Source organism: Geotrypetes seraphini, chromosome 3 (genome assembly GCF_902459505.1).
Source record: "Geotrypetes seraphini chromosome 3, aGeoSer1.1, whole genome shotgun sequence".
Classification (NCBI taxonomy): Eukaryota; Metazoa; Chordata; class Amphibia; order Gymnophiona; family Dermophiidae; genus Geotrypetes; species Geotrypetes seraphini.
In genome coordinates this window covers 221,481,226-221,508,049 of record NC_047086.1, presented here as the reverse complement: position 1 = coordinate 221,508,049, position 26,824 = coordinate 221,481,226, and the positions used below count along the sequence as shown (strand labels likewise).

The following is a 26,824-nucleotide window of genomic DNA, read 5'->3' as shown; positions in this document are numbered from 1 at the left end:
GGTTTTTACTCCAGTTTTGATGCAGTTTACACTGGCCTCAAGGAATCCAGTGAAGGCAATCTTGATGCATTGAAGATCTCCTCTCAAGGTGCATTACTTGTTCTTATTATGAAGATTGAATGTTCCTCTGTTGCAGGCAGTCCAGCTGCTGAAACATGCTGGGTAATGACTGAAACACCTACAGGGTGGGACAATATATAACACCTCATCACAAAAAACTGCTTGTTTCCTCTGGCTGTTCCTTTTTGACATTTGGACCTTCTAATGTCTCACTCTATCAAGAAAGGAGTATAGGGCATAGATCCAAGATGGCCGTACACACCTGATGCCTGTTGCTGGCTCCTCTTGTTTTTCCTGTTCTTGCAGTTTTCAAGATACCGAAGTGGCGAGGGAAGATAGCAGCTAGAGCCTCACAGCGTCTAACCTCTGCTACAGAAGGCCTGATACATACCTTTCTGAGGAGAGTGGGGGGCTGTGCAAGTGTCAGAAGGTGGCCTGTTGGAGTTTCCCGGGTAAGAGTGGAGACTCGTTTGAACTCCCCAACTCTAAGCCCAGAAGAGAGAACACTTCTCCATGACTGCAGGATAGCAGCTCTCCGATTGTGGGGAGAGCATAGTCAATTGTTTTGGATATTGTTCTGCCTGAGGCTTGCTTACAATCATTGGAGGAGCTGGAAATTAGTTGTCCTGAAGAAGTCCTTGTTCGGATTGAATCTGCTTTACCTTCAGCAGCGATGGGGGAGTTTGGAGACGCTCCCAGGAATGATGTGGGAAGAGAATCTTTTTCTGCCCAAGACCTGGCTTTGCACTTACTAGATTTTCTTGTGACTAGGCCAGATGAGGCAACCTTGGATTTTCTATGGACTTTAGTTGCTAATTTGGAAAAATGCATTTGTCCACAGATCCAAACTTTAAATTTAAAAGTAAAGAAATGTGAAGATAATTTAAAATCGATGAAAGCTGATAATGAGACATTTTTACTTTGTCAAAAATTACAAGGACTTGGCGACACTCGAAGTTACAGGGAAATACTTTTAAAACCAATAGAAGGAAATATTTTTTCACTCAGCGAATAGTTAAGCTCTGGAACGCATTGCCAGAGGTTGTGATAAGAGCTGGTTTTAAGAAAGGTTTAGACAGTTTTCTGGAGGAAAAGTTCATAGTCTAGGGAAGCCACTCTGGGTTTTGGCCAGGTACTAGTGACCTGGACTGGCCTCCATGAGAACGGGCTACTGAGCTTGATAAACCATTGGTCTGACCCAGTAAGGCTATTCTTATGAATGCCCAAGTTGTTAAAGTTGAAAAAGACTTGGTTGAAGTAAAATTAGTACAAGATACTGTGGTTAAAGATGTTACCAATATGAGAAGAAAAATTGAATCTTTGGAGAATAATATACATAATGATAATTTGCGATTTTTGAATTTTTCCTCAGGTGTTTACTGTAACACCAAGGGAAATGCTTAGAAAGATATTTCTTTGAAGCTTTATCTGTTCCTGAAGAAACAATTTCACAAGTGTATTATTTGCCAATGAGGAATCTTAAGATCCATCAACAGGAAAATCAGCATGATATTCCTGAAAATGTTTTAGGGGTTTTGTAGTCTTCTGATAAAGATTTAGCCAAACCCTCAACAATGATTGCTACAGTGGCTTTAGCACCAGATAAACTAAACTAAACCTTAAGTTTATATACCGCATCATCTCCACGGATGTTGTGGAACTCGGCACGGTTTACAAGAACTTAAAATATAGGAAAAGAAGGAAAAAAAACGTTTACATGAACTTATATATAGAAGAGAAGAGTAAGGGGGGATAGAATTACATTTTAGTGAAAAGCCAGGTTTTCAGTTGCTTGCGAAATAATTGGAGGGAGCCCAGGTTCCGCAGCGGGGTAGTAAGGTCGTTCCAAAGAACTGTGATTCTGAAGAGAAGGGTTTTCCCAGTTTGCCTGCATAGCGAATACCATGTAGAGAGGGGAAGGATAATTTATACCTTTGGGCGGGTCTGGTAGAGTCAGGGCATGGATCTTGAAAATGTTTTTTAAAAATAGACATTAGTTGTTTCTGGGTTGTAAGGTTCAAATTTTCTCAGATGTCTCTTGAGATACTCAGAGACACAGATGACAGTTTTTGCTTTTGAAACCCGGGGTTGCTCAGATTGGTGGAACCTTATTCTTGAGATATTCATGTATATGTATAATGAGATATCAATCTTTAAAATACGTGTTCTTTGAACTTTCTCATCTTACTGCATTCCTGGCGACAAAGCGTACAGAGTGAAGTTTAGAGAATTTTAGTAATTAGCTCTCTATTAATAGTTGTTCCCCATTTTACAGGCGTTAGGTGCTGATTATGTCTTATATTTAATTTATTGTCTTTGACACCTCTTACTGTAATCTTGGATCTTCAATTGTGGACTTGAGGAATATATACTTAATAGTTTCTGATATAATATTTCCTGCTATTGTGATTTATGTATATTTCCTTTTTGTACAAGTTTTCTTGCTTGGTATAAATTGAAAATTCAATAAACAAAATTAAGTAATGGTTTTATGTTACCCTGATTACTGCAACTCATCATACTTAGATTTACCAGCTTCTTATCTAGGATTGTTGCAAAGAGCTGAGTGACAGAGTTTTGGAATTAGGGAGCACATGATGCTAATACTTGAGGCTCTTCATTGGTGGCCTACTACACAGCAAGCTAAATTTAAGGTAGGTCTGCTGATTTTTGAACTGCTACGTATTCTCAAAGTAACTCCAGAATGCTTGTAGAATGCTCATGGCTGAACATAGTGGTGTAGTAAGGGGGGAAGGACTGCCCCTGGTGCCATCTTGGTGGGGGCACCGGCACCTCTCCACCCCCCTATGCCACGCTCATGCCCTCCCTTCCCCCCAAACCTCTTTAAATTTTCACCAGTGCAAGTAACTTCTCTGGCCTTGATCCCCTCTGAAATCACTTCCTGGTTGCAGGGCCAGGAAATGACATCAGAAGGAAAGCCAATGACAGTGTGAGCAGCAGGCCAAAGAAGCTGCTCATTCTGGCAAAAATTTAAAGAGGTACAGGGGGAAGGGAGGGCGTTTGTATGGCATGGGGGGCAGAAGAAGCGGAGGTGGGGTGGAAGGAGCAGGAGGAGAGTAGAGAGGAGGGCACCACCAGCCCGGGCACCTCCTACTCTTTACTATACCACTGGCTGAACAGATGGGTCAATGCCGGGCAGACTTCTAGGGTCTGTGTCCTGGAAAAGGCAAGGGCAAATCAAGCATGCATATGTAGTAATCACATCATACCTTATGATTTTATCTTGTTGGACAGACTGGATGAACTGTACAGGTCTTTATCTGCTGTCATCTAATATGTTGGTATCAACCAGTATATGCACTATGTTTTAAGGACACGTATCAATTGTTGATTCCTTCATTAAAAGCAGCCATCTTAACATCTACATAGGCTAGGGCCTTCTTCCTAACAGGCCTAAGATTATAGAATTTGTTGCCTGAAGCCATACCTTCTAAGAATACAGTGTTAAAGTCTTCCTGTAAAACATGTGATCAATTTATGCTTTAAGGAATTAGCACACACTAAACACTGTGCATCCTATTTTCTACCTATAAGCCATGTGGCAGAGCACACTAATGTCCTCATTTAGTAAAAGGGCCACTTAATGATTATTTGTATATTATTTACGTAATCCTGTTCACTACATAAAATGCTTTATGGTTTGTGATTTATTAAATTTATTATTCTACTTGACTGTATCAGGGCATAGTGGTTTTCAAATTAAATATATGAAACTATTTTTTCTGTCAAGGCATAATTCAGCTCTAGAATCAGTAACTAGAGAGAGTATTCAAAACTAGTAGTGTAGTTGGGTTTAATAAAAATGTTTGGATAAGTTCCTAGAAGACATTACCAATGATGACTACTATCCAGGTAGGCTTGGAGATTGCTGCCTCTTGCTGTCATGAACTAAGAGTAAACAAGGAATCCATCTCCCCATTAGGTTCTGTTGAGGACTTCTTCCATGTAACCTGAATCAATTGCTTATTAAAGACAGGATTCTAGGTTCAACAAACTCCTGATGTGATCTATACTGGCATGTTTTAATGTTTTTCTGCCTGCCTCAACCATGATTCTGAAGAGGGAGGCCTTCTAACCCCATAAGCTGATAAGAACTTCACTCACCATCTGCCTGAATGCCTTGGAATCCTTGGTGCGGGAAAAGGAACGCTCTGGCACCCAGCGTGGCATCAGACCCTCATTGGAGTTGGCACGAGCTCGCTGTAGTCTGGCTATCATTGCCTTCTCTTCTTTCTGGAATGAGAAGCAAATATTACTCTGCATTTGCAGGCAGCCACAGCTACCTTTACAAGATTCAGAATCCAGATCTGAATGAGGAAGTTCCAAGCGCCTCCCACCCCAGGAAGGACTTACTCGTTTCTGGGTACAGCCCACAATAAGGAAGGTCTCAATGTTGTTCTCTTTGAGGTAGGCATTTCTATCCCCACCATGGCCCGGCTCCACCTCATAATCTCCATTCAAGTACTGCAAGGTGGCCCTGGTGATATGTATCCTCCTGCCAAAAGTAGATCACACCACACAGTAAGTTTTGGTAGATAAGAACCAACTAGTCCATCCAACAGAACATCCTATATCTTCAACACGCAACAACACATGGAAATACTCAAATAGATTTAGATTTATTTCCATTTATAAGAATAGCCTTACTGGGTTAGACCAATGGTCCATCAAGCCTAGTAGCCCGTTCTCACGGTGGCCAATCCAGGTCCCTAGTACTTGGTCAAAAAGCAGCATCCTTCGAGCTGGAATTCATCTTCTCTACAGTCCTCCACTCTACCAGCTGAGCTATTGAAGGAGCTCAATATATATATTTTTATAATTTATATTCCGTATATCCTACAATTCTATGCGGATTACAAATTATTCAGGTATTCAAACATTTTCCCGAACTGTCCTGGAGGGCTCCCACTCTATCTATCTAATGTACCTGGGGCAATGGGGATTAAATGACTTGCCCAGGGTCACAAGAAACAGTGCAGGATTCAAATCCACAACCTCAGGGTGCCAAGGCTGTAGCTCTAACCACTGCACCACACACTCCAAGCCTGTAAAACTCTCAATATGCCACTCATCCTGTCTCCAACATTCTAAGACCTGGAAACTGTCTTTCACTTACTCACCCAGCTTTGCCTCCAGCCTCCATGTGATTGGCCAAGGTGACATCATTGGACCACACATCAAACTGCCACTTGCGCAGCCCCAGAACACCGCAGTGAACACGCCCGCTGTGGATTCCTACTCTCATGTTCACGTTAACCCCAGTCACTTCTCGCACAAGGCTGCAGGGAGAGGAGAAGGGAATTGGAGAGAGCAAGTCTGATATTACTAGTCTTTTGAAGTCTGGGGGAAATATATATATATATATTCACTTTTTTAGCCCATCCTCCCAAAAGAGCCCAGAACAGGTTACAAATTAACATACATAATATAAGTTAGCAATAATAAAGCTTGAGTAGAGGCTTCAATAGTGATGAGCTAAAAGATAGTTTAAGAAAGACTTATAATAGTGGTGATACAGTGAGTTCAGATTTCTTATAATGGTAAGTCAATTCCCATACATAAAAGGACAAATCTAACATAAGTGATTAGACCAGGGGTGCCCAAAATGTTGATTGCGATCTACCGGTCAATCGCAAAGGCAACACCGGTAGATCGCAGAGCTAGTGTTCTCCCTAGCATTGAGTACCTGGCTAATTTAAGTGAACGCCCGGCTGTTTTGCTCAAATGACACACTTCCCCCTCAGCGTCCTCCAGATTCCCCTATGGTCACTGTCTCACCTTTAAAGTTAATTACAGCAGCTTGCAAAGCGAACCTAGCAGGCTGCCATCAGCCTCCACAGCACGTTCCCTCTGCTGCAGTCCCGCCCCTGACGTCAGAGGAGGTGCGGAACCGCAACAGAGGGAACATGCTGCAGAGACCGATGGCAGCCTGCTAGGTTCGCTCTGCAGGCTGCTATAATTAACTTTCAACTGTGGTAGTTAGGTAAGGCCCCACATGTTGCTGGATTTGGATGGGGGAGGGGGGAGGAGAGACAAAAGGACCTTGAGGAGGGGTAGTAAAGAAGACGAACTAAAAGGGAGGGGAAAAGACAGGGCAGATGCTAGACTACTAGAGGGGTTAGAGAAGTGAAACACCCTGAACAGAGGAGAGAGAGATGCCAGGCCATGGGGAAGGGTCCTCTGAAGAAAAAGATGAGAGGACTCAAAATGTTAGCAGAAGGAAGAGAGAGGGAGAAACCTGAAACAAAGGGAAGGCAGAAGAGAGGGGGGCAGATGTTGGACTTGGGGGTGTATAGAGGGAAGAGAGAGAGAGAGACTGCAGAAAAGTGGAAAGATTCTAGACTAGGGAGGGAGGAAGGAAGGAAGGAGAGAGAGAGAGAGAGGCAGAGAAAGATCTGGAATAAAAGGAGAACAAATGCTGGGGGAGGGGGTTTGTAAGCAGAAGTAAGACAGAGAGAGAGGGGCCTGGACCAAAGAGGAAAGATAGGAAGCAGATGCTGGACTATGGGAGATGCAGACAGAAGAGACAGAGGGGGAGAGACCCTGAGGAAGAACAGAGAGATGCAAGATCATAACAGAGGAGGAAGAGAGAGGGAGACATGTTGCCAATAGGGTTGGAGGAGAGATGAAGAAAAGTTGGACTCTTGGAGGGACAAAAAGAGATGTTGGTTAGGGAATGGAACGAGGTCTGGAGGACAGAGGAGGTGCACTCGGTGTATATATAGTGTATATATATATATATATATATATATATATTACATTACATTACAGACTTCTATCCGCCTGTACCTTGCAATTTTAAGGAAAGATACATAGAGATGAATACATAGAATAAGAGATAGGTTTAGATACATAGTGGAGGCTAAGAGGGTGAATTTAAGGAAGTGGAGGCTAAGAGGATAAATTTAGGGAAGGGGGAACATTTGAGGAAACTTGTAGGGAGGGAGGAGATTAGGGTTGGTTATATATAAATATGGGGGTCTTTTACCAAGGCACGCTAAATGCTAACGTGTCCATAGAATATAATGGGCGAGTGCTAAATCGGCTAGCGCGCCTTAGTAAAAGAATAGGTATATGTTTAGTAGTAGATTATTTTGACTTGGTCATTTTAAAAGTATTTTGCAAGCCAAAAAAATGTGGGCACCCCTGGATTAGACTATATGCAGAGCTGAGTGCATATATAAGTTAAAGGGCAGGTATATATATATATATATATATATATATATATATATATATATATATATACACACACACATATATACATACAGTGCTCCCCCGTGAATTTGCGGTCCGTGGTATTTTCCAACTGCAAAGGGGAGGAAAGAGAGGGCAGCCGGAGCGCTGGTGAGTGAAGGACATCACTCGCTGTATGCTCCGACCTCTTCCTGTCCTTTAACACGAATACATTACCAGCCAGTGGTTCTTTAGGAAACTTTAGCATAGCTCCTTCACACTACAAAACTGAGACCACAACAGAACAATGGCAAACACATGCTTACACTTTATAGATCATCAATCCTTCTGTTCACCCAAGTGGGACGAGCGATCACAACATGATCAACTTTAAACTTGACATCAGGAAAGGGAAATGTACCAAAACCTTAACCACGACCTTAAACTTTAAAAAGGGTAAATACGATCGCGTGAGAGCCATGGTAGAACAACGGCTCAAGAAAAAGATGGACAAAATTAAAACGGTAGATCAGGCATGGTCCCTACAGAAAAATACTATCACGGAAGCACAAAATCTCTACATTCCGCAGATTTCCAAAGAAAGGAGAACTAAAGGCAAAGGAGAACCGGCATGGCTTACCAGACTGGTAAAGGAAGCCATAAAAGAAAAGAAGGTCTCTTTCAAAAAATGGAAACGCATGAAAACAACTGAAGCTTGGAACAAACATAAAGATGATTAGAAGAAATGTCACAAGGCGGTGAGGGATGCCAAAAAGGACTATGAGGAGAAAATAGCGCAAGAGGCCAAAAACTTCAAGCCCTTCTTTAGATATGTAAAAGGAAAAAAACCCACAAAAGAGGCAGTGGGACCGCTGGACGACCAGGGAAGAAAAGGGTACATCAAGGAAGACAAATAAATTGCAGAAAGACTAAATTCCTTCTTTGCGTCCGTCTTTACAAAGGAGGACACTGCAACAATACCAAAAGCAGTGGAAGTGTTTAAAGGAGTAATAGAAGACAGCCTCACCACAGTAGAAGTGGACTTGGACCAGATATACTACCAGATCGACAAACTTAAAAGTGACAAATCCCCTGGACCGGATGGTATTTTGAAGGTTGAAATCGGAGAGTTATTGCAAAAACTTGCCAACCTGACAATTAGAACTGGACAGATACTGGACGACTGGAAGATAGCAAATGTCACGCCAATTTTCAACAAAAGGATCGAGAGGAGAATGGGGCAACTACAGACCTGTGAGCCTTACGTCTGTCCCTGGAAAGATGGTTGAAGCACTGATTAAAAATAGCATAGTCCAGCACTTGGATACACATGACCTGATAAAAGCCAGTCAACATGGCTTCAGGAAGGGGAAATCATGTTTAACGAATTTACTTAAATTTTTTGAGACCGTGAACATAGAAACATAGAAATAGACGGCAGATAAGGGCCACAGCCCATCTAGTCTGCCCACCCCAATGACCCTCCCCTACCTTTCTTTGTGAATAGATCCCATGTGTCTATCCCATTTGGCCTTAAAATCAGGCACACTGCTGGCCTCAATCACCTGAAGTGGAAGACCATTCCAGCGATCAACCACCCTTTCAGTGAAAAAGAATTTCCTGGTGTCCCCGTGCAGTTTCCCGCCCCTGATTTTCCACGGATGTCCCCTTGTTGCCACGGGACCCTTGAAAAAGAAGATATCTTCTTCCACCTCGATGCGGCCCATGAGATACTTGAATGTCTCGATCATGTCAGTCCTCTCTCTGCGTTCCTCGAGTGAGTACAGCTGCAACTTATCCAGCCGTTCCTCGTACGGGAGATCCTTGAGTCCTGAGACCATCTGGGTGGCCATTCTCTGGACCGACTCCAGTCTCAGCACGAACAAATTGATAGTGGAGAACCGGTGGACATAATATACTTAGACTTCCAGAAAGCGTTCGACAAAGTTCCACACAAAAAACTTCTCAGGAAACTACAAAGCCATGGAATAGAGGAGGATATACAAAGATGGATAGGCAAATGGCTGGAGAACAGAAATCAGAGTGGGCATAAATGAGAAGTTCTCCGACTGGGAGAAAGTGACTAGTGGTGGACCCCAGGGCTCGGTACTTGGGCCGATCTTATTTAATATTTATATCAATGACCTAAAAGAAGGAACATCCAGTGAGATCATCAAGTTTGCAGACGACACAAAGCTATGCCGGGCAATCAGATCGCAGAAGGATAGCGAGGAACTCCACAGCGACTTGTGTCAGTTAGATAAATGGGCGGAGAAATGGCAGATGAAGTTTAATGTGGAGAAATGCAAAGTAATGCATTTAGGCAGTAAGAATAAGGAACACGAGTATAGAATGTCAGGTGCAACTCTGGGTAAGAGCGAACAAGAAAAGGACTTGGGTGTACTGATAGATAGGACCCTGAAACCATCAGCACAATGTGTGGCGGTGGCAAAGAAAGCAAATAGAATGTTGGGCATGATAAAGAAGGGAATCACGAGTAGATCGGAGAGGGTCATAATGCCGCTTTATAGAGCAATGGTCAGACCCCACTTGGAATACTGCGTCCAACATTGGTCTCCCAACCTAAAGGATATAAAACTGCTGGAGAGGGTGCAGAGATGAGCAACGAAACTAGTAAAAGGTATGGAGAAACTGGAATATGAGGATCGACTTAAGAGACTGGGATTGTTCTTCCTTGAGAAAAGGAGACTGCGAAGGGATATGATCGAGGCCTTCAAAATACTGAAAGGAATTAACAAAATAGAGCAGAAAAAATTATTTACATTGTCCAATTTGACATGGACAAGAGGACACGGAATGAAGCTAAGGGGGGACAAGTTCAGGACAAATATCAGGAAGTTCTGCTTTACGCAGAGAGTGGTTGACACCTGGAATGCTCTCCCAGAGGAGGTTATTGCGGAATCGACCGTCCTAGGATTCAAAAGCAAACTAGATGTACATCTCCTTACGAGAGGCATAGAAGGATATGGGTGACTAAAATTTACGCCAGGTGTACACCTGGCAGAGCCTCTGAAAGTCTGATCTGGAGATGGCGCTTCTTATGTTCTTATGTTATGTTCTTATGAATATGCTCACAGTTTTTGTTCATAAAGTTTTCAGCATTTAATTAACAGGGCTTTGGTACCACTACTCGCCACCCAATTGTTTTTGAAAGCGGGTAGATTTACGTGGTCATGGAAATATTGTAATCATTTTCAAAATATTCACGCTATGTTATTTATACTTTTCTTTAATAAACTCTATTTTTTAACTTTCCCACACAATTTTGTAGTGAGTTTTATCATTCTGAAGAACCAGCTGTACTTATCTTAAAGCTGTTCTACTGCGTCACCACTCACCGTCCAATTGTTTTTGAAAGCGGGTAGGATTTACGTGGATATTTCTTCACTGGACAGCCTCCCCAGGCGGTGAGTGGCGGCACTGAGGGCCTGGTAATTAAACGCTGAAGACTTTATGAGCATATTTATTTATTTATTCAACTAGTCTTTAAGCCCGTTACATTAATGGGTGCTAGAATAGATGTCTGTCTGTCTGGTTTTTTTTTTTCTTTGTCTCTCTCTCCTTGCACGCTGCCTGTCTGTCATTTTTTCTGTCTGTGTCTCTCCCTATGTCCTTAGTGCCCTCAGTGCCTCCTTCCTATGTTCTTAGTGCCCCCAGTGCCTCCTTCCCGTGTCCTTAGTGCCCCCAGTGCCTCTGTCCTGCTTAGTGCCCTCAGTGCCCCTTTCTATGTCCTTAGTGCCCCCAGTGCCTCCTTCCTATGTCCCCATCATTATCTTCCAGACTTTGTCCCACCCCCACCCATGATGCCAGCCTGCCTGCCTGCCTCCCATCCCCCTGAGCAGCATGTTTCCATTAAAACCCCCACACCCCCCCGATGCCAGCCCGCCTGACTGCCTCCCATCCCCTTAACCCCCCCCCCCACTGCGCCGACCCTACTCGGCACACCCGAAACCTCCGTTGACCCTCCCAGCCGACCCTCCCACCGCTAGATGGCCGACAAACCTCCCAACTCCAGCAGTGTCCCAGGCACAGTAAACACGCTGCTTCGCTTCCTTCTACTTGCCTAATTTCCTCTGCCGCGTCTCTGATGATGAAATCAGGGACGCGGCAGAGGAAATCTGGCCAGTAGAAGGAAGCGAAGCAGCGTGTTTACTGTGCCTCGGACGCTGCTGGAGCCGGGAGGTTTGTGTTCGTCTCATGGTGGGTCATCTGGGAGGGCAACGGGTGTTTCTGGTGTGCCGGGTAGGGTCAGCGGCGGCAGGGGGGGGAGTCGCAGCATGTTACCTGCCGCCAGTCCTTAGACGCACGCATGCGTACTCTTACCTGCCACAGCCCGACAGATCAGGGATCAGGGAACACGGGGTAAGAATGCGCATGCGCGCTTAGCATTTTATTATATAGGATTTTCTATACCGTTCTCCCAGAGGAGCTCAGAACAGTTTACATGCATTTATTCAGGTACTCAAGCAGTTTTCCCTGTCTGTCCCGGCAGGCTCACAATCTATCTAATGTACCTGGGGCAATGGGGGGATTAAGTGACTTGCCCAGGGTCACAAGAAGCAGCGTGGGTTTGAACCCACAACCTCAAGGTGCTGAGGCTGTAGCTTTAACCACTGCGCCATATTGTGAGAATATTTTGTGCACACTTGGGTGAACATAAAGATTGATGATTTTTGAGTGAGTTGCCCAAATATATTTGTATATATTTATAAGAAAGCCAATAATATTAAGTGGAATTGGTACAGTTTACAGATAATACAAATCAAGTTTCTAGTGCAAGGGTCTCAACCAAGTCCTCAGGATACATCCAGTCTTCCAATGCTTCAAGAAGTCCATAATGAATATGAATGATACAGACACCAGAGACAGTACATGCAAATTTAGGGCTCCTTTTACTAAGGTGTGTTAGGACATTAGCGCGTGGAGTAGCACGCTCTAGACGCTAACGCCTCCATAGAGCGTTAGTATTTTCATTTATCGCGCGGTTTTGCATGCGCTAATCTTCAGTGCATGCTAAAAATGCTAGCGCACCTTAGTAAAGGAAGCCCTTAATCTCATGCACATTCCTTGTGGGTATCCTGAAAACCAGACTGGTATACTGTGTCCCAAGGACTGGATTGAGTACCCCTTCTCTAGAGTTAAAACGAGCAAAGATTTGGTAACATTCTGCAGAGGGACATAAAATCTGAGTAGATGTCCCAGTCTGTCATTATTAACAAGTATCAGCACATCAGAGAGAATCTGAAGGAACAGGTAATGCCTGCATTCACACGATATCGATACAGGTTTGGAATGTGAAGTTGAATAGCTACAGTGCCAAGAACAGAAAGGCAGAAAGATAATGTTCATTTGGCTACAGCCCAGGGTTAGGAAGCACAGAGTTCAGTACAGTACAGGGAAGGGCAGAATTCAGAAAAGGTTTCCTTCTACTTACGAAATGGCTTCAATCATATCTACGCCCATCTCCACACAGCAGTGGGCGTGGTCTGCTCGCGCCTCTGGAAGTCCCGATACGCAGTAGTAACAATCGCCTAGGATTTTGATCCTTAAACAGTGATTTTCCTAGAAACTCAGAAGAAAAATTTAAAAATGGATGACAAAGCCTTCCACAAATGCTGATAAATTTCCCACAAAATGCCATACAGCTGCTGCCACGGACACCTCAGACACACTGCGAGCTAAGGCCCTCTTTTACTAAGTTGTGCTAACCGATGAGTGCCCGCTAAACACTAACGCGCGATAATCGATTTAGTGTGGCTAATTCGATTAACGCGCGTGCTAGTCGGTTAGCGCACCTTAGTAAAAGAGGGGGGTAAGTCTCTTATAATCATTTGCTTAGGGCTGGCCCTACCACTGGGTAGACAAGGCAACTGACTAGGATGGCACAATTCTAGGGGTGGAGGTAGTACAGTAATCATCAGTGGTCTTAAAGCAGAAGGTCACAGGGGGCAGGATGCAACAGTCCTAGAGTGCACACATGTGAGGAAAAGAGAAACACTTAATCATGAAGAAAAGAGAGTGTCTCTCTTTTCTTCATGATTAAGTGTTTCTCTTTTCCTCATGATCAACTCGGAATTATTGAGTGAAGGGTTTTTGGTTTTGTTCCAGAAGCGGACTATGAAATTTTTTTTCATCTATGCAGTGTGAACGAAGAGTGACCATGGAATAATGAATAACGAAAATTGAATATTGAGTGTCTGTTTGAAGTGTCAAAATTTTGAGAGAGAGGCAGTTTGTTCGCTCACAGAGTTTTCATAATTTCACATATTCAAAGGAAATTAGAAGTTCTTTGATCTCTGCATCCCGTTTTGTTATGTATGCCTATTACAGCAATTCAGTTTGTTTAAGCACATAACTATAGGGGGTAGTGGAGGTTTTTAAGCCGATGATCGATCTTCCCTTTCTAGTATAGCCTGCAAGTTCACTGGCTGGTGGCATACGGGGATCTGAGGCTTTTCCTCCATTTAGGGCTCCTTTTACTAAGCCATGTTAGGGCTTTAACGCGCGGAATAGCGAGCACTACAATGTCCTGCGCGCTAAACCTTAACGCCAGCCTTGAGCTGGCATTAGCTCTAGAAGTGCAGTGCGTCGTAATTTCCTGCGTGCGCTAAAAACGCTAGCGCACCTTAGTAAAAGGAGCACTTAGTATAAGACATAGCCAAGGTTTTGATGGGACACACCTGAACCAATTTGCTGAGATGGGGAGAAGGGTGATGTGAATGAACAGATATTGAAAATTAAAATATTATAAAATTGTAAAACAAAAATATAGGAGATCAAGTAAAGAAATAAAGATACAAGGAGATAAAGAAATCCAAGTGAAGTGAAGGATTCATGGGTAACGCTTTTGTATAAAAACACTAACTGAGAAGTAAGTAATAGGTGAGAACTGTATATCATCCCTTGTTTCAGGCAGCAGATTTGCTCTGAGCTGTCCCAGGTGGTAGGTGATGGAGGCAGCACATCTGAATGTCCACTTAAGGTGTGAGATACCCAAGGGCCAGCCCAGTATTCACTATGCAGGCACAATTGTTCATATGATGTTTCCTATGCATGTGGTTCCAAATCCACTCTTCTGGACCCACAAAGCCAGTCAGGTTTTCAAGATACCCACAACGAATATGCATGAGATAGCTTTGCTGGGGTCACCACGACTGAGTTGAGAACCACCAACATAAATACATTCGCGCACTACTGCTCTGCCTCAAAGACACAGAACAGCCCTTTGGTACGCCCTCCTCACAAGCCATCTGCTCACGTTTTACCGCACTTGGTTTATTTATCTCACAGATACAAGGAGGTGAACTCACAGCTGCCAGCTTGTCAAAGCGTGCAAAGAGCTCATTGAGCGTCATCACCAGTTCTTGTGCCGTGCACTGGGATGCCAGGCTAGTGAAGCCTTCGATATCTGCAAACAGGATGCTGTTGGAAGGAGAAAAAGAACAGTCATCAAGGAAATGGGAAAAAGAAGGTGACCCTCCAGATTGTCATCCCAAGAAAAAGCCCCTACTGAGGCTACTCAACCAAGAGTAAAGAGCAGACCAAGAGAGTGGTGTGTGAAAGACAATAAGCCCCCCCAAACCTCAAACTCACCAAGCCATGAAAAAACCCAATCTTAGATTAGGGCTGTATGGTTTGTGGAGGGGGTGCAGGAAGAGAAGGGACAAGGTTATAGTTCCTTTAAGTGGGACTGAAATGCATCCTCTAGGAACCACATACTCTTCTTTTAACTACCCTGGGGCAGCTGTGGTCATATTTATATGTGTAGGGGATTTTTTGGTTTTAAATAATCAAGCTGCTTAATTCTTTTTCTTTGATAAAGATTTAAACATAATTGTGTCCCCCAATGTTGTGTCTCCCCCACACTGTACAGTTACTTAGTCTCAGCCAGCCAAACGGCCCAGAAGAAACCATCCTTAGCTCATTGAGCAGACCTTGCATTTAGATCTTAGCCAAAGAGAGGCTGAGAAGTAGCATCAACATTACACCCACTCAAAGATATTCTGGTCAGCATCCACCTGTGTCCCTGCAAACAGATTGGCTGTTCTGCTGTCTAGCATGTGACTACAAGAGGCTCTGGTCAATTATTTATCTCTCCCTCCACTCCCCTCATACACACAGCCTGTCCCTCATCACTTCCCTTCTCCTCTATACGTATATCGAAGCCTGTCCTCTAACCATTTTACCATTACCCACCCCCTCCACGACACACAGCCTGAGCACTCACCATTTTCCTCTCCCCCGCACTGCCTGCCCCCTCATTTCTCTTCCGTACCTGACATTGTCATGTTTCTGAATGTAGATTTTATGGAACATCATGTCCTCCTTCTTTGTGTTGATATCTTCCTTCATCTCCATGGCAACATGCCGGGGCAACACAGACAGCAGGAGACGCTCCTACAGGCCATAAACAAAGATGTTAATAAATCCAAAAATGGGAGGGAGGCAGGGAGGGGTGTTAATTCACAGAACTGCAACAGCCCCTTTTCTCCTCTATTTTCCCTTCCCTGGAGGGACCCCATATACCTGCTGCTGATTCTCCCTTTGCAGGTGCAAGCGTGCCTGAATATACCCCCGAGTCTCCTGGAAAGCTTGGCGCTGGGACACTTCAGCCGGGTAGTGGGTGCAGATCCCGATGATGTTGGTGCAGAGAAATATCAGTACATTTGCAGTAAGCTGTGAAGGAAACAAAAAGAAAGTGCTCAGTTCTGAGGACTCACCTTGGCAGGAACTTGATAAACCTTCCTCTCTCTTCCACCCCGCAATCATCATCCCCATCCTTGTCCCTTAACCCTTTCAGGACCAAGGGACATATTTGTCCCATAACTTTAAAATCCTATAAATTTTGATTGGGATAGTCTACAGTTCTAAATTTGATATGTACGGATTCCATATGATACTGCCTTTATGTAAACAAACTGGTTCCGACATTCATTCATTAGCGTCGTTGCCAGATTGACGAGAAGATTCACTTGCCACACTGTCCATAAGCCAGAAGTGTGATTTTTTAAATAAAAATAATGATATTTCACAAAAAAAATCAATTTTTTGGCATCTGCAAGCCCTTTTTGCCATAAAAATGTCGTCAAAACCACAAAAATTGGCCTACGATCCTTATGGTCCTGAAAGGGTTAACCATAGGCCCTAAAGTGTCAAATGCCCACTTCCTTTCAGCCTCACATGTGGCCCACCATATCTCTCACTGCTCATGGGGACAATTTTTTCTCTGTCCCATCTCCTCAAGTTTTGTCCCTGTCCCTGTCCCATTCCTGGAAGCTTAGTCTTAACTGCACAGGCCTCAAACACTTATCATTTTAAAGTGTTTGAGGCTTGTACAGATGAGGACAGAGTTTGCAGGAATGAGGCAGGGACAGGAAAAACACTCTCCGCCAAACAGCCCCTCTGTTCAACTCCAAAAGAATCTCTTATACCTTAAAGCCTAACACAGCACTCAACAAGACAGGAGCTCAGGAAGGTATTAAATGCTTTAGGTTTGGCTCAATGCTCCCCCTTATCCTGTGTGGTGAGTCTGGTTAACCACAGCAACCCAAGTCCTCAAAGCACTGCCAAACAGTGCTAGCAGCTCTGAGAAACACAGAACAAGTCAGTAAAACATTACATGCACTAAAGAAGGAAGTACTCTGAAACAAGAGAAAACAGCAACATATTTTGAAGAAATTCACCCAAGGGAGTTCTAACTAACTTTTGGCTGTTTATCTTGATCATTTTTATTCATAGCGAACATCTTCTTGTTCTTGTTATATGATAGAAAATTTAAAAAAAATATATTATTTTGTAGACAGCAAAGGAAACAAGTGGAAGCGGAACATATAGACAGATAAGAATAAACTAAGGGCTCCTTTTACAAAGGTGCGCTAGCGTTTTAAGCGCACGCACCGGATTAGCGCGTGCTAACCGAAAAATTACCGCCTGCTTAAAAGGAGGCGGTAGCGGCTAGCGTGCGCTAAAACTGCTAGCGCACCTTTGTAAAAGGAGCCCTAAATGTAAAAAGGTGCAGGAAAAGGCACTTGGCTAGAATATATACGATAAGCAAGACCTACAGTAAGTGCAGCTGAGGTTAGTCTTTGTGTGAGTGACTAACTAGTTAATTGCTTCTTCCATTAAAGGCCTGAGAGAAGAGCCAAGCTTTCACCTGCTTCCTGAAAAAGAGACAGTGTAGCCTTAAATGAAAAAAAACAAAAGGAATTGACCCCCAAAATATCCACAAAAAAGAAAATCCAGAGAAAACCAAAAAAACTCTGTGGAGTGACGATGTTCCTAAAAGAACTTTATTTGAAAGTATCACAGTTCCAAAGGTACACCGAAATCATCCACATAAAATAATTCCATCCACATAAAAGTAAATCATCCACATAAAATAATTTCATCCACATAAAAATAAATCATCCACATAAGAGCCTTAAAGGACCTAGTCTGCTAGGGATACAGGACCCAACACGGTCCGCGTTTCGACAAAAAGTCTATTTCAGGTTCTTATGTGGATGATTTACTTTTATGTGGATGGAATTATTTTATGTGGATGATTTTAGTGTACCTTTGGAACTTTCAAATAAAGTCCATTTAGGAACATCGTCACTCCACAGAGTTTTTTTTTATTTTCTCTAGCCTTAGATGAAGCCTTTCAGGGAGTGCATTCCAGAATGTGGGGTCTACTCTAGAGAAGGCTTGCCAGCGGGTGTTATATCCGGTGATTTCCTTTGGAGAGGGTGTGAATTTCATAAAAAGAAATAAAATGCCAAGTATATGTGTGAAATAATAAAGAAAATGATATGATCTCAATATTTTTGCTTCTCTCCATAAAGTGCTTGTGTAGTGAACAATAAATAATCTGTGCAAATTCTAATAAAATGAACAGGGACAATGCCATTTGCGAATAGACACTTAAAGAAACCGACCCATTAGCCCATGAATGCCAACAACATTTCTTGCTTACCACTAAAATTGAAAAGCATCTAATGGTGCAGAGCTACTGACACAAAATATCAATAGCTGGCACGTGTATTACCTACCTCAGAACAATGATAAATGAATGAAGGTAGAGCGTGCATAGAAACGTAGAAATATGACGGCAGATAAAGGCCAAATGGCCCATCTAGTCTGCCCATCCACAGTAACCATTATCTCTTTCTCTCTCCGAGAGATCCCAAGTGCCTATCCCACGTGCCTATCCCAGTCTCTGTCTCCACCACCTCTTCTGGGAGACTGTTCCATGCATTTACCACCCTTTCTGTAAAAAAGTATTTCTTTAGATTACTCCGGAGCCTATCACCTTTTAACTTCATCCTATATCCTCTCATTGCAGAGTTTCCTTTCAAATGAAAGAGACTCGACTCATGCACATTTATATTACATAGTTATTTAAAGATATCACTCATCACACAACACATCTTGATGCTCTATGAAACGGAAAACAAGAATGCCGCACATGCATTGTATTTTTATTTTATGAGTAATGCAGGAAACCATTACTCCCCAGCGCATGGGGGGGGGGGTGCAAAAAAGACGAGGTGTGGAGAGGAGGAGAGATATCAGGGAGGAGGCAGCTGATTGCCTACAGGATGTGCCTCTTGCCATTAGAGGCACATCCTGTAGGCAGTCAGCCAGCGCTAGCGTCTCTCCTCCTCCCCAGCATCTCGCAGCGCGCCTGAAATCTTGTGTGCACACAGTTTGCAATACACTGCTATAGGCCATAACCAAATCAGGAGCACCATTTATAGCACCGGTTCCCAACCTTGTCCTGGAGGACCACCAGGCCAGCCCTAATGAATATGTATGAGAGAGATTTGCATATAATGGAAGTGAGAGGCATGCAAATCTGCTCCATGCATATTCATTAGGGCTATCCTGAAAACCTGATTGGCCTGGTGGTCCTCCAGGACAGGGTTGGGAACCACTGATTTATAGAATAGCACAGTGTGCATTTTTTTTTTTCAGTGCCCACATGTGGGCGCCGTTTACTGAATTTAGTCCAAAGTGTTAGCGTATAGTGGACTTGTGTAGTTTTTATAAAGTATGAATGCAAATCACAACTGCCCAAACTCCTCCCCTGAGCGCTTCTACTGTACAAGTACTCGCACTGTTTTACCTTTGAGGCATGACTCAATGGGCTCCTTTTACTAAGGTGCGCTAGTGTTTTTAGCGCACGCAGGATATTACCGTGCGTTACGCAGCTAGAACTAACGCCAGCTCAATGCTGGCGTTAAGGTCTAGCACGCGTGGTGCAATTCAGCGCAAGCTATTCCGCGTGTTAATGCCCTAACGCACCTTAGTAAAAGGACCCCAGTGTTATGCAAGACCACTTACGTATGTATGAGAAAGGTTTATAGAATTACTCTTGATGCTGCAGAGGAGCAGGCTGGCGTGACACATGTGGGTACCAACGACATAGGAAGGTGATGCCAAAGAGTTGCTGGATGCCAAATTTAGGCTTCTAGGTAGAGGGAAGTCCAGAACCTCTAGCGTAGCATTTTCAGGAATGTTTGTTGTTCTACAGGCAAGATCTTGGAGTCAGGCTGACCTCCAGAGTATCTGGAGTAGATGCTGCTGCAGAAGAGAGGATTTTGATTTATTAGGAAATGGGCAACATTGGGGGAGAAAGGAAAGTCTGTTCTAAAAGGCCAGGCTCCACCTGAATCAGGGTGGAACCAAGGCACTGGTGTTGACCTGTAAAAGGAGAGAGCAGCTTTTAAGCTGGATCTCGTGAGAATGCAGATAGATGCTCAGAAGCACATGGTTCAGAGTAATGTATCTTCAAAAGATACTGGCAAAATATGAATATCACAGTAGAAGGTTGAATCAGGGGCTTAGGGTGACTGCTTAAGTTAATGATGCACCAAAACAGTTTCTGCTGCCCTATAAGCCAAAAAACAGGAATTCTGAGATGCTTTTTAAGTTAGAGCATTTGTACCACTAAGCAACTCTGAACACTACACCCATGGGCTGAAGTAACTCTGATGCGTTTATGTAAACAGAGAGAGATAATTGATTCCTAATTACCCCCATCAACTGCTAGGCAAGTTAAGAATACAAATAATAAACACACTTTAAATTGTCTGTATGCAGATGCCAGAAGTCTAAAAAAATAAGATTGGCAAATCAGAATATATGTAACTAACTGAAAAATTTATTCATAATCAGAAGTCCAAATCTATTGGAAGAAGATAGTTCACAGGACACTGATAACATGGTAAAACTATATTAAAATAATAAGGCAAATCAAATTGGGGATGTCCTATAACAGAGTCGTAGAATAAAAGTCCAGCAGGAAATAAAGTGAAATGTGTAATTTTTATAGATAGAAATTCTTATGCAATGGAGAAGAGTATACTAGTGGGTAGTGTGAAGTTTAACTTTTTGGTTGAGAAAGACAGTGAAATACCAACAAAAATTAGAAATACTAACAAATTTGATTGCACTGACATAATGGTAGGCTTCAGTTAACTTAGTATATGAGGAGTGTTAAATAATTTATCTACCTCAGTAAGAAAGAAAAGACTACTCAAAAAAATTTTATTTTTCAATATAGTCCCCTGATAGCTCCACACATTTCATCCAATTTTCCTGCAACGATTTTAACCCCTTTGAAAATAATTCTTCTGTTTGACCTTCAAACTAGAACATCACAGCTTCCTTGATGTTTTCATCACTTGAAAACCGCTGTCCACGGAGAGATTTATTTAAAACTCAGAACAGGAAATAATCCAAGGGACCCAGGTCTGGAGTGTACGGTGGATGGTTCAGCTGCTGAAACCCACATTCTCAGATGGCAGCCTGTGATTGTCATGACAAGTGCACCGGCGCATTGTCATGAAGCAGCAGAACGCCTGCTGCGAGTTTTCCTTGATTGGCGTAACTCTCCCTGGTTATGATTGTCTTATGTAGCATGAACTCTAAAAGCAAAAGTACTTCAACATCCCAGAAGACAGTTGCCATGATTTTTCCTGTGGATTGTTCTGCCTTGAACATTTTTGGGGTGGGAGATGACTTGTGCTTCCACTGCATTGACTCCATTTTGGACTCAGGATCTCTGTGATAGACCCAAGTCTCATCTCCAGTCACCAAATGATGAAAAAAAAATTCACTTGGTCTTCACGGAACATCTCCAAGTTTTCCTGACAGCAATGGAGCCTCGTGGCCTTCTACTATTCTTTTTTTTTATTTTTAAATTTTTATTCATTTTTAAATTTTCAACAAGTGATTTATAATACAATCATATACACTCTATTATCACTTTTTTTTTTTTAAATTTTAAATTTGCTTTTATTAAGAAAAGAAGAATACAAAGAAGTAAACCACAATCTGAATACAAAGAACCAGGAACAAATCAAAACACAAGACAAGAGGGTCTACCGCGTGGTTTCTGCGCGGAGACAAAAGATACTCAGCAAAAGCCAAGAATAACCCACCCCCCAAACCCCCCCCCCAACCCCACCCCTCACCCCCCAAGCACTCCAGTGTCAGAAATTCAGAAGAGCACTTCGGGCACCCGGAGACAAATTGTCCCTGACCGGAGCCCAAACTGCTCGGAATTTCCTCCATTGACCAGGGCCACTTTTCTTAGTATCCAAATATTCATACTTCAGCAAAGTAAACAGTTCATTTTTCTATTATCACTTTTTAATCACACATATATTGAATCACAATATAATTCTTCCCTTCCTCCCTCCTTCCCTCCAAAATAACATTATAATTTAAAATTAAAACCCTCCCTCTCCCCATCCTATACTTCAATAAATAAAAGGGGAATAAATAACTATTAAATATCATCATTGCTTACAGTAATTTGTTAATGGCTCCCAAACATCAATAAATTTTTTATAACGTCCTTACTGAATAGCTAATATTTTCTCCATTTTAAAAATATGGCACAATGAATTCCACCAAAAAGTATAACTTAATCTATCATAATTTTTCCAATTTTTTGTAATTTGTTGAATGGCAACTCCCGTCATTATAAGTAGTAATTTATTGTTTTTAGAGGAAATTTGACTCTTTTTCCTCATTGATGTACCAAACAATATCGTCATGGCATCAGAATTTTTTGAACCCATTTTGCACTAACCTCTTCAGGAAGAGGCTAAAGACTCGCCTCTTCTCCCCAAACACATAACTACAGCCCTAACCTGCCTATATTACCTCAGTAAGACTCTTGTCAGGAATCCACCACATCCTATTGTGAATCTCATCCATCTTATTGTAAACCGTATCAACCTAATTGTAAATTTCTTCACCCTTATTGTAAACTGCACTGAATCCCAGTTGAAATTTGCGATACAAGAGAAACCGTATGGTAACCTTGGACATGCCCAATTTTTCATGACCTATTTTCAAACTGTAGTTGCCAAGATGCTCATTTCTTCAGCTATTTGTGAAACCTTAATTCGTCTGTCTGACAAAATTAAATCCTCAACTTTCTTGCACATTTCTGTGGAAGTTGCTTCCACAGCCATCCAGTGTGAGGGTCATCTTCAATGGACTCTCTACCTCACTTAAACTGCTTGCTCCAAAATTTTACTTTGTAGGATGATGGGGCAGACTCACCATAAACTGCAGTCATGTGTTCATTGATCTCCTTTGGCTTTCCCCTTCTTTTGTGAGAAATTTTATCACTAAACAGTGCTCCAAATCTAGCAATTTCTTACTTAATTTGCACGAGGACTCTTCTGACATCCTGTCTCTTGGAATGTTAGACTCGCACTGAGACGCAACTGTGCATGAGTAAACTTGAGACATGTAACAACATGCACAGACTTGGTTCAACATGCATGTTACTTTCGTTCATATTCAGGTAGATAAATTATTGAACATTCCTCATAAAACGAGGCGAATGGTAAAAAAAGAAACAGAGGAGCAGCTGCAAATGTCAAAAATTTTCATCAGGTGATGATGTTATTCAAAAATACCATCCTGGAAGCCCAGACTAGATATATACCATATATTAAAGAAGGAGAAAGGAAGACCAAACGGTAACCATTAACAAGTAAGGTGAAGGAAGCTATTAGAGCCAAAAGAGAATCCTTCAGAAAGTGGAAGAAGGATCCGACTGAAAATTGTGTGTGGTGAAGTGGTTAGAGCTACAGCCTTGGCACCCTGAGGTTGTGGGTTCAAATCCTGCGCTGCTCCTTGTGACCCTGGGTAAGTCACTTAATCCCCATTGCCCCAGGTACATTAAATATAATGGGAGCCCATCAGGACAGTTAGGGAAAAATGTTTGAATACCTGAATAATTTGTAAGCCGCATAGAATTGTAGGATATGCGGAATATAAATTAAAAAAAAAAAAAAAATTATAAACAGCACAAGAATGGCAAGTCAAATGCATGGCACTAATAAGGAAGGCAAAGAAAAGATCTTGAAAAAAAAGATTGTGCTGGAAGGAAAAACACAAGGTAAAATCTTTTTAAGGTATATTAAAAGCAAGACGCCAGGAAGAGAACTGGTTGGACCGCTAGACGACCAAGGAATAAAAGGGGCTCTCAGAGAAGACAAAGCCATAGGGGAAAGATTAAAGTAATTCTTTGCTTTGGTCTTCACCGAGAAAGATGTGGAAGACTTACAGGTAACAGAAATGGTATTCAAGTCTGATGAATCAGAGAAACTGAAACAAATCTCTGTAACACTGGAAGATGGAATGGGTCAATTTGACAAACTGAACAGTAGCAAATCACCTGAACTGGATGGTATACACCCCAATGCTACTAGAATTGAAAAATGCAGAGCTATTGTTAGTAATTTGTCATTTTTCTCTATAATTCAGCAGAGTCCTGGAAGACTGGACGGTGACCAACATGACGCCAATTTTTATAAATGGTTCCAGAGATGATCCTGGAAATTATAGACTGGTGAGTCTGACGCTGGTGCCAGGCAAAATGGTAGAGACTATTATAAAGAACAAAATGACAGAACATATACATAAGCATGGATTAATGAGAGAAAGCCAAAATGGTTTTAGTCAAGGGAAATCTTGCCTCACCAATCTACTGCATTTCTTTGAACTGGTGAATGAACATGTGGATAAACGTTTACTGGTTGATATTGTGTATTTGGATTTTTAAAAGGCATTTGACAAAGTACTTCATGAAAGACTTCTGAGGAAATTAGAAAGTCATGGGATAGGAGGTAATGTCCTTTTATGGATTGAGAACTGGTTGAAAGACAGAAAACAGAGAGTGGGTTTAAATGTACAATATTCTCAATGGAGAAGGGTAAATAGTGGGGTTTTGACTGTCTAGATCAGTGGTTCCCAAATCTGTTCTGGGGGATCCCCAGCCAGTCAGGTTTTCAAGATGTCCCTAAGGAATATGCATGAGAGAGATTTGCATACCTGTCACTTCCATTATATGAAAATCTCTCTCATGCATATTCATTAGGGACATCTTGAAAATCCGACTAGCTGGGGGTCCCCCAGGACAGGGTTGGGAACCACTGGTCTAGATCAAGATAAACTATGGAGAACTCTAGCACAAATGGGAATAACCAAACACAAATCAGCTGATAAAGAGCTTCTACAAAAATCAAGAAGCTGCAGTCAGAACAGAATATGGCAACACTGATTGGTTTCACTTAAAACGTGGCGTCACACCCTACCTGTTCAACTTTTACTGCGAAGCCATTTTCAGAAACGCAAATTTGGAAGACAAGAGTTTTGGTTTCAAAATTGGTAGCCCTGGAAACTACCCCTCACTAAATCTGCTAAAAGTTCTTGGAGTCTTGAAATTGTGGAAGGGAGGGCCCAGAGACAGGTCGCTTATTGCAAGCCTTGATGTAGAAAAGGCGTTCAACATGGTTTCTTGGGATTATCTATTTTAGATACTGCCACATTATAGAATTTCAGGAGTTTGTTAATTGGGTTAAAATACGCTATACTCACCCTATCGCTTGGTTACTAATAAACAGTACCCTTTCTCTAGCATTTGAACTCTTTAGAGGAACAAAACAAGAATGCCCACTCTCACCGCTACTGTTCTTACTCACCCTTGAACCTTTAAAATTCGTACTGATGATTCAAATTCAGGTATTTGGGAGGGGCATAGTGAATATCACATAAGCATGTTTGCTGACGACATGCTACTATATTTGACTCATGCAGATGTTAACATGTCACGCACAATGTCTTTCATATCTACTGTTGGTAGATTCACGGGGATAAAAGTTAACTACGATAAGACCAAAGTCCTTCCACTACATCTCTCACCTATAGACACGTGGCACAGGAGTTTTGGTGGTTGGGATTGCTAAAAGCAAACTTAAATATCTGGGCATTTACTTAAGTTTACAGTAAGTTAATATATAATCTTAACATAATGGAAAATATAGAAGAAGGAAAAAAAAAAAAAAAATCAAACTCTTGTGTCAGAAATGGCTTCATTTGTCCTTATCACTTTTTGGAAAAATAGTCTTAGTGAAGATGGTACTGATTCCCAAACTATTTTCAAACCCTTCCACTCTGGGTCACCAAAATGCCTAGTTTACTCCATTCTATGATCCTTCTTATGGCACAAGGCTGTAAGAATCGGCTACTATTACCCAAACCTCGGGGGTGGGAGTCTAGGACTGCCTGATCTCTGTCTTTACAATGTGGCAGCATTAATTAGATGGATACATGAAGCAATCACTAATCAGAGATGCTACTCTACTGAGAATATTTTAGACACCTTCACTGGACCAACTTCTTTCATGGGACTGGATCAGAACACTCTCCCTCTTTCCTACAATCTTTTCGTGGGGCCTGGCACTGGTGAAGGTGAAGAGAGGGAAGAACACTATTAGCATCTCCTTTTCTCTATTTACAGAACAACCTCCAGTTCCCACCAGGGATGGATGTCGCTGTTTTTCAATCGTGAAGTAAAAGGAATACCACACAAGCTCAGGTACTCCAAATAGGAGGGGGGTCTGGTGCCTTCCTTTCAATAAAGTTTTGCCCAACTCCAAAGTGCTTGCTGTTTGACTCAAACAAGTTTCTTCCCCTATTTACAAATGACACATTATGGGCTCCTTTTACAAAGGTGCGCTAGGGCCTTAACGCACGCTAGCTGCTACTGCCTCCTTTTGAGCAGGCGGTAGATTTTCGGCTAGCGCGCGCTAATCCGGTGCGTGTGTCAAAAACGCTAGCACACCTTTGTAAAAGGAGCCCTATATCTCTTCCTTGCAAAAGACTCAGGGTGCACAGTGGAAGGTGAGTTATTTGAGCAAGCTCTTTTCATTATACAAGCCTGTTACATTCAATAAATTATCATTTTGGTATAAAATATGCAGAGAGCCTCAGGCTGACTGGCATCTGATGAACCTGACTAGAGAATTGGGTACAACTGCTACCACAAAAGACCTCATTACACAAGTTCCACTTTTATTTGAATTGATGAAAGACACAAACTTACAAGATACTCAAATTCAAACTGTTGCATAGGGGAGCTGCCCAGCTATCTCTTTGGGGAGATATGTGCCTTAGATGCCAGTTTGCTAAGGATACATATTTGCATATATTTCTGGAGTATCATGTGTTGAAAATATGGAATAAGGTTTTTGATATC

General features: G+C 42.3%; 1 protein-coding gene across 7 annotated transcripts in view; it reads right to left on the bottom strand.

The window, feature by feature from the left end:
• The window catches only part of ADCY6 (adenylate cyclase 6), a 218,515-nt gene that overhangs the window by 75,996 nt on the left and 115,695 nt on the right, over nucleotides 1-26,824 (bottom strand). For all 7 annotated transcript variants that reach the window (XM_033938871.1, XM_033938869.1, XM_033938870.1 and 4 more), the window contains 7 exons: nucleotides 15,802-15,951; nucleotides 15,551-15,672; nucleotides 14,586-14,697; nucleotides 12,710-12,837; nucleotides 5,202-5,360; nucleotides 4,435-4,576; nucleotides 4,186-4,314 (listed from right to left, as the gene is read on the bottom strand). In XM_033938871.1, coding sequence (XP_033794762.1) covers nucleotides 4,186-4,314; nucleotides 4,435-4,576; nucleotides 5,202-5,360; nucleotides 12,710-12,837; nucleotides 14,586-14,697; nucleotides 15,551-15,672; nucleotides 15,802-15,951 — 942 coding nt within the window. The remainder of the gene's footprint in view (nucleotides 1-4,185; nucleotides 4,315-4,434; nucleotides 4,577-5,201; nucleotides 5,361-12,709; nucleotides 12,838-14,585; nucleotides 14,698-15,550; nucleotides 15,673-15,801; nucleotides 15,952-26,824) is intronic.